General features: G+C 39.0%; 1 protein-coding gene across 1 annotated transcript in view; it reads right to left on the bottom strand.

Annotated features, from left to right (window-relative positions):
- The window catches only part of PAPSS1 (3'-phosphoadenosine 5'-phosphosulfate synthase 1), a 168,553-nt gene that overhangs the window by 47,335 nt on the left and 110,714 nt on the right, over nt 1–10,504 (bottom strand). The window contains exon 10 of the mRNA XM_006881106.1: nt 179–447. Coding sequence (XP_006881168.1) covers nt 179–447 — 269 coding nt within the window. The remainder of the gene's footprint in view (nt 1–178; nt 448–10,504) is intronic.

The following is a 10,504-nucleotide window of genomic DNA, read 5'->3' as shown; positions in this document are numbered from 1 at the left end:
AAGATCAATAAATGCTGTCAGTTTGTTGCTTGTAATATGGTCAGCAGGTAGACCTTCCCAACCTGACCCAGCCCTTTGCCTACAGGGAACTTTCCTCAAGGAAAATCAACAGATGGGTCTGGTGGTAACAGCAGGTGTTAGTAAAAGTGGTTTCAGCAGAGTTTTAGCGAAAATCTACCTCAGTGGGCCCAGCATACATCATGGGAGATGGGAAGATGGCCACCACTGTTGTTTCAGGATTCAGGACTCCTTCCTCCAGCACTGCAGCATGCTGCTTCATACGCCACATCAAAGGAACATCATCATCCTTGGTCCAGCCACCAAGAGGGTGAAGGAGGAGGACAGGGCGCCGGTAACCCCTGTCTAGAAGTTGCTTATGGGTATCCTGCATCAACAGAGCGTGTCCATTGTGCACTGGGTTGCGCAATTGAAATGCAAAGACAGCATCTGAAAAGAGAATTTCCAGGGTTAAGAATAGTACATTTGGAAAAGAACTAATGCATTTTTATGAGGCAGTAATATTTAATATACCTTGGACTGCCAGAACAAATTCATTTTAGAACTATAAACTGAAATGTTCCTTAGAAAAGTGAGGATAGTGAAACCTCAACTCACTTTGATCACTTTATTAAAAAAGACCAATCCCTAGAAAAGGTTATCATATTGAGTCATTATCATATTGAGTCATTTTTTTTTTCTTTTAAAATGAAGGCCAATGGAAAGTTAAAAAGGCAATGAAATAGACTGACACAATAATCTCAACAATGAGCTTAAATTTCCAAGAAACAAGAACATGGCACAAGACCAGAAAACATTTCATCCTGTTGTTTACAAGGTTCCCATGGATCGAACTTAAAACAGTATGACAACTATAAAGACCAAGTATGTACTTTTATGAAATATTATAGCATACTTTGTAGACCTATAATGATCATATTCATTTCTCACATGCTAATATTTTTTTTTAAGCTGAGAGCTTAAATAAAGATTGAATATAGATGACACAAAAAGAATTGATGCCTTTGAGTTATAGTGGTCCTGGAAAAGAACACTGAACATCCCAGGGACAGCTAAGAGAAGGAATGGATATGTCTTGGAGAGGGTATAGCCAAAGTACTCTTTGGAGGCGGGAATAATGAGGCTTCACCTCACATACTTTGGGATATGTTGCTATTCCTTTGGAGGTCATGGTGTTGGGAAGGGTTGAGCGGTCGGCAAAGGAGAGGAAGATCCTCAACTAGGTGGACTGACACACTCACTGACTGCTGCAATGGGCTCTTGTATGTCAGGAAGTGTGAGGATGGCACAAGTTAGAAGAGGGTTCAGATCTTTTGTTCAAAGGGCCGCTACAAATTATACTCAATGGCACCTAACAATAACATTTTTTAAATTCTAAAACTAGCTGTAACAAGTCAGAATATATACATTCCATTTTCTAAACTACAAAGCCTATTATTCTGAACATCTTTGCACATGGGGGGGAGGGGGAATAGTACATTTGGAAGATTATTTTCCAAAAAGAGAAAGAATCCTTCCTGAAGCTTGGTGTCTGGTAGGATGAAACATTGTGGTGTCAAGAATTTACTTTTCCAAATGGTTTTTCTGTCCCTTGATATCCCAAGACTCCACACTACTACAGCTCAACTAGTAGATCAAAGCATGGGTTTTATGTCTTCTTGGGGTGTACTCTATCTACCTTATATTGAAAACTATGGGTGAGTAATTCTGCTCTAATTCCAGTACTGATTTGTTGTGCTAAGTGGGAAACATTAGAATTGTCTGAGCCTACTCAGGTGGTTAATCTGAAGCAACACAGGATACCTTCTGAATGGAAGGAAACTCCTCCTTTGATTAAAGACTTGCTAAAAGCTGAAGTAAGGCAGGGCTCAAATTGCCACCTTCGTTCTCCTTAGTTCTTACTGGGGCATTGTCTATGCCCAGCACTCCTTTATAAAAGAAGACTAGATTCAGTACTCTGGGTACTCTGCGTGCTTAAGACAATCTTCTGATCTGAGCCAGCTGATGAACCCTGCCTGGTAGGCAGAATCTGCATGAACTTCTTGAGGAATACCCAGCTAACTGCACAGCCCCAAAATACATATGGATTTGTATCTTCTCCTTTTGTTAAGTTTGCCAATGGTTTGTCAAATTTATTAACCCTTTCAAAAAACCAGCTCCTGGTTTTGCTGTGGTTTCTATTGTTTTTCTGTTTTCTAGCTCATTGATTTCCGCTCTTGTTCTTATCATTTTCTTTCTTCTAGAGGCTGTGGGGTTAGATTGCTTCACCTTCTTTGAAGAAGGTCTTGAATTGTTGTTGTTGTTGTTATGCACCGTCAAGTTGCCTGCAACTCATCTTCTTTGAAGAAAGTCTTGAATTGTTGTTGTTGTTGTTATGCACTGTCAAGTTGCCTGCAACTCATAACAACCCTGTGTACAACAGCTCTGAACCATCTCTGACACACTTACCCCCATTCCCCCAGTCACAGTCAATTTATATCATCGAGGATCTTCCTCTCTTAAGCTGTCCTTCCACCCTCCCAAGCATAATGTCCCTCTCCAAGGATTGGGCACTCCTTGCAATAGGCCCAAAATATGTCAGAAGAGCTTCAGAATCCTTGCATCCAAGGAGGAACCTGGTTTCACCCTCTCAAGATGAACCTGTTCGCTCTCCTAGCACTCCATGGTATATTCATTCTATTACATTTCTCCAGCACCACAGCTCAAAGGCATCAATTCTCTTTCTATCACCCCTAGTCATTGTCCAGCTTTCTGATGCATAGCACAAAATTGTAAAGGTGCACCTTAATCACCAGACTGACTTCGTTGCTCTTCAATACTCTGGAAAGGTCCCTGACAGCAGACTTTCCCCATACAATTTGTCTTTTGATTTCCCAGCTGCTGGTACCAAGAGTGTTGATTGTGGAGATAAGCAAACTAAAGCTGCTGACAATCTCAATCTCTTCACCATCTATCATGATGCTGCCAATTGGCCCAGTGATGAGAATATTTTTGATGTTAAGCTTCAATCTATATTTAAGGTTGCTGTCCTTGAACTTCTGCAGCGAGTGCTTCAGGTCCTCCTCAGTTCAGCAAGCAAGATTGTGTGATCTGCGTATCACAGGTTGTTGATGAGGTTTCCTCCAATCCTGACGTTACACTCCTACTCATAGAACCAAACCTCCCAGATGATCTGTTCTGTATATGAATTGAAAAGGCATGGAGATAGGACACATCCCTGGTGTACACTCTTCCAGATTTTGAACCATGCAGTGTCTCCTTGCTCTGTTCTGACGACTGTCTCCAAGGCGAAGTATAGGTTTTGCATATCAAGTGTTCTTGGACTCCCATTCTTCTCAGTCAACCACAGTTTGTTGTGATCCACAGAACCAAATGCCTTTGCAGTAAAGGAAACAGACATTCCTCTGGTGCTCTCTGCTTTCAGCCAAAATCCATCTAACATTAACTATAACATCACTAGTACAACAACCTCTTCTAAATTCAGCCTACACATCTAGCAGTTCTCTGTTGATGGGCTGTTCCAATTGTTTTTTTGGATAATTTTCAGCAGAATCTTGCTTGCATGTGATATTCACGATACTGCTGGATAATTTCCACACTTTGTTGGGCTACCTTTCTTTGCAATGGGAACACTTATGGATCTCTTGCAGTCAGTTGGCCAGTTGGTTGTCCTCCAGATTTCTTGGCACAACTTGGTGAGTGCATTCAGGTTAGCATCTGGTTTTGAAATATGTCAAACGGTATGGTGTCAATTCCTGGAACCCTGCTTTTTACCAGTTACTTCAGAGCAGCTTGAACTTCTTCCTTCATCACTACAGGCTCTTGCTCATGCACTGTTTCATGAAATTTTTCTGTCAGCCAACTCTCTTTGGTACAGTGGCTTTGCATGCTTCTTCCATCTTCTTTTAATGGTTCTTTTAGATCATTTAACATTCTGCCCAAAGCATTCTTAAGTACTGTAACTTTAGACTTAAATTTGTTCTTCAGTTCCTTCATATTAAGAAATGCTGAGCAAGTTTGGCCCTTTTGATTTTCTGACTATTAATTTTTTAATGTGTTTGACTACTGTTATGAAATGCCCCTGAGGAGTGCATTAGTTGCATTCCAGAAATTTTGGTATATTGTCTTTTCATTATCATTTGTTTCAAGAACTTTTTTTATCTCATTTTTTGTTTTTTCTATAACCCAACTGTTTTCTAGCACAGTGTTATTTAACTTCCACATCAGTGGTTTTATAAGCTTTATCCTCTTGTGTTTAATTTCTAGTTTTATGGCATTGTGGTTTGAGAAGATACTTTAGAACTGAGATACAAACCAAGATTTGTACACCAATGTTCACAGCAATCATTAAGAACATGGCAGCAGCCCAAATGTCCACCACAACAGAATGTATTGAGAAATTGTGGTACATTCACACAATGGAATACTATGCAGCATGTATGAACAACAATTTCAAAAAAATACTATGTAACTCGGGAGAGAATGGAGCATAATGCTGAGTGAACTAACTCAGTCTTGTAAGGATAAATACTGCTTAAGACCATTATTGTAAAAATAGAAGGATAACTAGTAAAACACATTTGGGGACCCAAAGGGACAAGGAGTGGGAGTAGAGAGGTAAGGATGGGTAGGAGTGAAACTACAAGGCTGCACAATTTGGTGAGTAGAAGTCCAGCAGGGACCTGAGAAGACAGGGTAATGACGGTCAAGGTTCAATGATGACTAACTGTACAAAGCATAATGCATGGGAATGATTATACGAAACATAATGTGAATGAAGAATAGTGTGAAACCCAAGGTATATGAACGTTGTAAACAAATCAATTTAAAATTTTTAAAAAGACACCTTTCAAGGGTAAAAAACAAACAAACAAAAATATTAGAAATTGAAAAAAAACCCCAAACAAAACATAGATGGGAGGTTTGGAATTGGAAGGAGGAGAAGGAACTGTATATTGTAAAAACAATGGAGTGTTTAACAAAATGAACTTTTGGGACATTTTTGGCCTCCACACACTTGTGGTTCTTTTGGTACTGATTTTTGTGATGCTCAGAATTCTAAATAAAACAAACATGTACAAGCCCAGAATCAGAATGTGGTGAAAAGTCACAGCACTGCCTTGACTATTTACTCTAGGACACAATAACCAATATTTCTTTCTTTTCATTATGCAAATACAGATAAAAACAATCCAACAATGAAGACACCCAACAATGAAGATGAGGCCTCATGTCTGCAACATACACTCAAAGAGAAGACAAGCAGAACAATAAAGTAACTCAAATATTAGTCATTACAGAATCTGACTGAAGAAAAGTAAATCACCTTTAATATTAATCTCACAATTCTCAGTAAACTTGGAACTATTTCAAGAGAAAAATTTAAAACAGCAAGTAAAAAAATCATGAGACAAAGCAAGTAATTATGACATGCTGACCAAGTTTAGAGTTTGATCAGATAAACAAGAAAAAAATGTACTACAATACTATTGTTAAAAATTTGAACCCTTGCTATTAGATAATATTAAGAAAATATTTTAATGTTAGGATCAGTCATGGTATTGTCTCTGTGTTTTGAAATTCCTTATTTTTAAAAGATGCCACGTTAAAGCATTTATAGGTGAAATTACAAAGTTTAAAGCTCCTTGTTCCTTTGAAGTTTACATACCCACAACACTGTCTCCATTAATAAAGTACTGAAAGTCTGGACTTGAAACATTTGCAAGCGAAGATGAAGACCACATCCTTCAATAAAGATTGCATCTCAACATCAAGAAAAAAATCCTCACCATTGGACCACAAAACAGTATCATGATAGATGAGAAAAGATTAAAATTGTTAACAATTTCATCTTACTTGGATCTGCAATGAACACCCTTGGTATCAGAACTTAGGAGATAAAGAGACCTGTTGCACTGGGAAAGTCTGCAGTCAGGGACCTCTTCAAATTACTGAAGAGCAATTATGTCACTTGGAAAACAAAGCTGTACCTGATTTAGGTCATGCTCTTCTCAATCACTTGCTATGCATCTGAGAGTTGGACAATGAATCAGAGAAGAATTGATGTCTTTGAGTTATAGTGTTGGAGAAGAGTACTAGAAAAGTACTGAATATTCCGTGGACAGTCAAAAGAACAAACAGAAATGTCTCAGAGAAATTGCAGCCACAAAGCTCCTTGAAGAAAAAGATGAGAATGCTTCGTCTCACATCCTTTGGGCAGGTTGCGAGGGGAGACGATTTCTTGGAGAGGGACATCATGATTGGAAAAGTGGAGGGAAGATGAAAGATAAAATTTCTCAACCCAATAGACTGACACAGTGACTTCAGAGATGAACTCAAGCACGTCAGGGAGTAGCGTAAGATAGGACAGGGTTCAGATCTGTTTTCATCGGTTTGCTATGAGTCATACTCAACTTACTGGCACTTCACAACAAAAACAAAATTAGTTCAATAGTCACAATTAAATTTTCCTCGCTTCATATAGTCACTCTAAAATCAGGACTGTAAGACAAAATAAGAGTCACTCTGAATCAAAGACTGCTGATACATCTATCAACTTTCACTAAGACTTCAAATTTGTCATCTTAATTTTCTAAAGGGAAAAGTATTCCCACATTCTTCTCTCTCTCACACTGTAATCTACGAAACGTTTTCCTTTTTCTTTACTAATTCCCTGTGTCTTTCATTTACTAATTCCTTACTCTTCCTAAGATTTTGGCAGCTTCAACTGTCTTTGAACATAGATGATACACAAGATAAATGGAAACGAATTTTAACATTTCTCCTTTCCATTTCTTTCTAATTCTTTGTCCTCTGTGCCCAGGAAAGACTAAAAAGTTATAGAGCCATGACTTCTAGAAGAGGCTGACTGATGAGTCAAAAGAGCCATTTTTTCTATAGAAGTCCACCGAGTAAGCATTATGATCTCTGTTAAAACTACTCAATCCTGTGGTTGGAGAGGCAACAGTCATCAACAATACAAAAATAAATCTATGTGTCTGTGTTACACAGTAATATTTTATTTACTAACACAGACAATAAGCTTGATTTGGCCTGCCTACAGCCATTTGCCAAACTCTGAAAGACAAATAAATGTGGTTGGCGGAGAACCCAAAGAAAGGGCATTCTAAACAAACAGACTGGTGTGAGTGAAAGCATGGAAGCAGGAGAACAGAAAGCATGTCTAATGAAGAGACTCATCCATTTGGTGGAGGATGATTTATACAGCTTGATATAAACTCTGGCACAAGATTCTCAAGCAGGACTTTTCATTCTGGCCTCTAAGGGACAACCCTGGCTGCATTTCTTCCAAGACTGATTTGTTTGTTCTTTTGGCAGTCCAAAATATATTCAATACTCTTTGACAACACCACAATTTGAAGGCATCAATTCTTCTTTGTTCTTCCTTACTTACTGTCCAACTTTCAATCATATAAAGAAAATGAAAATATCACTTTTTTGGATCAGGCACATCATAGTCTTTAAACTGAAATCTTCACTCTTTCATACTTTACAGAGGTCCCTGATATCAGATTTGACCAATGTAATATATCTTTTGACTTCTCTCTGAGTAAGACTGACTTGCAAAGGGGTTAGATGAAGTAGGTAATGTAGAGGGAAGGTGAATCGGGAGACTACTGATGAAAAATATATTCCACATTTTCATATAAGACAAAATTTCTCCCAACAACTTTTTATTGTTTCCACCTACTCAAATTATTCCTCTCCAGGACACAAGAGAATCTTACCTGCTAGACTACAATCTACTCACAAATAGTACTGTACCATGAAAATATACCCTTTGAATTTCTCTTTCTTGTTCCCCAATGCCAGAAGTCCCCTGAACAGGATGTTCGCCATTACTAACTCAGTAAACCTGTATCTTCAAATGAGAATTCTCCCCCTGAAGTCCAGATCATCTCTCAGTGTTCTACCAGCTCCTCAAATTCCGTTTTCCACTGACTTCCATGTACATCCTTGCTTCTCCTCCACACCCTCTGAGCACATGGCACCATCACCCACCTCAAGAGTGTCAGATTCCTTTCTCCTTCCTTTTCCTCACATCTACTTTCTGGATCACATGTCCAGCTCTATTCTGTTTATCACAGATACATGTCAGACTCTTGAATATCTTCACAAAAGACTTCTCTATTAACTCGTCTTCCTCCACCTACCTCCAAACCTGATCTCATCTCTATGGCTGTCTAAGCTGGCTGGGAGAGGGAACAAACTAGATGAGAATTCCATGTCAACTAGAGTATGTGTGAGGTGACCGACAAATTGGACCTGTCCTCCAAGAGATAATAATCTAGATGGTCAAGAAAAAGAATTTATTACTAGTAAACCAAACACATGTTAAAAAGGAATATACTCCTTTTAAGTTCAATAGGACATGAACTTAGATCTGTTTTCAGAAGGAAAAACTGGTAACTGAAGAAGATAATGAAAGGAAAAAAACAGGGCTCTATTTCTTCACCTACACACAAATTTTCTGGAATTAGACAAACCCATTCAAAAAATTCCTTCCTGCTCTGTCAAAATGAGTATCAAACACTTGTTAAATCTAAAAGACACTTTCCTAATTTAAATAGTCCCCACCTCTCAATTGCCTCTGACATAAAAATTCACCTCAAGGACGCCGTATCTTCAAAGTCCAATAACCACAGTATCAACTCTTTGTACTTCATCTGCCTCTTGACTCAGTTTTGGGTGGTATTTAATAGTTAAAACAATGAAACACTGACGTGGGGGAAGAACCTGGGAGAGGTGGGATCTACAGCTGTGCTATCTCCTGATAGAACTGTTTTTGGTTTTTTTGCATAGCCTCCCAGTCTTTCTCTTATGTATTCACTTTCACATAGTTTCCATGGCAATATAGATGACTTCTTCTGCTTCTCCACTTCGGTGTGACCACGTTTTCTGACTTCTTGTAGTTCTTTTGGAGTAATCAGGTTCATTTCTAGGCCCCTTGAAATTCCTTCTTTACACACTCACTCAAGAAACATATCCCTTCACCTGGATCCAATTACTACGCGGATACAGATGGCTCCTGTTAGCTCTAAGTTCTGATCTGCCAATTAATCAGTTCTAGAGATGTATTATTAAAAACATTTCAATACATAACCTTTATTACCAGCTCTCATACTCTCGATTCTTCTACCTTCATTATCACTGTCACGTTTCACAACAAACTCAACTGTGACTCTAATCCATCTCCTATATTTCAAGTCGAGTTAAGGAGCAGCCCAGAAGTACAAGTCCTAGGTTTTTCCTCTAGATTTTACACATGTAGTTCAAAAGCAAACATTATGGACACAAGTAAGTTAAGACTGACCCTTTTCCATTCTGAAGGGGTGGCAGATAATGGGGAAATGTGTTGGTTTGTGGCAGAGGAAAGAAATGGCAACTGTTAGCATTTCCTGAGGCGCCATGGGAGCAGAGTACTGACACCGCTGGTTATGTAGAGGGCAGGGGCTGGCTGACCCAGCACCACTGTCAACACACACTGTCGTGGTAACTGGCTGAGGGTCTCTAGACAACTTCCGTTCTCCCTGCAGAGCTGTCATAAACAATCAGTGAGATGATGCACATGAGAGAGCTCCGACGTTCCCTCCCCCCAGCTCTCTCAGAACTGTGCTTCACCCCGGAGTCAGAGTCCTGGTATGCATCCTGACCACTAAACCCACAATTACAACATCTTCCTGCTTCCTTCCTTGCAACTTCTTCCCTGCAAAACTGTCCTACTTAGAATGGTGATTCATAATTCTTCTCTTCCAATCCCACCCAGTTTTATCATCTGGCACTATATTCACCTAAAAGCTCTAAGACTAGATTTCCCAAAAATCAATGCAGTAGTTGATACTCTGTTCTATTAGAAGACCATCAGAGGAAAAAGGGGGGAACGTTGTGAGAATTTTTCCACTTAAGCATCCTGCTTCAGTGCTATGATGCTTGCTCCGACTCATTCCCCTCCAACGAGCTTCTTCTCAGAGGCTCCTCTTCACAATCCCCATTCCTACCTAGTTTCAGAAATAACATTTACTTCCTTTGTCTTTTCCAGCATGGTTAAAGTCCTTCTAAAGTCCTTCTTTGGGAAAACAAACAAGAACCACACACCTTCTTTAAGTACTTTGACCATGTTCTTTCCTTTTGTCTTCAAACTCCACCTACTTACATGATAAATCTTTGATTTGGCTTCTCAGCGTCTCTTGTCTTCTGAATTTTCTGTTCAGTTCTCTTACCTCAGCAATCCTTCTCCTTGTTTTGGCTTCTTTTCGTTCCAATAGAAGTTTCAGAGTCTCTTTTGATATTCATTTTGGTCTTTTCTCTCTTCTTTGTCTTTTAATATCCTTTTGCATTCTTCCTCTATGAAATTCATGATGTCATTCCACAGCTTCTCTGGTCTTTGGCCATTAGTGTCCAATTTCTCAAATCTACTCTTAAAATTTTTTGTGTGTACTATCAAATCTATACTTCGACCAAGAGG

The sequence above is a fragment of the Elephantulus edwardii genome, unplaced genomic scaffold (assembly GCF_000299155.1).
Source record: "Elephantulus edwardii isolate Elephantulus edwardi_28Jun2011 unplaced genomic scaffold, EleEdw1.0 scaffold00012, whole genome shotgun sequence".
In the NCBI taxonomy this organism is placed as follows: domain Eukaryota; kingdom Metazoa; phylum Chordata; class Mammalia; order Macroscelidea; family Macroscelididae; genus Elephantulus; species Elephantulus edwardii.
Note: the sequence above shows the minus strand (reverse complement) of the source record. Positions and strands in the feature narration are given on the sequence as shown.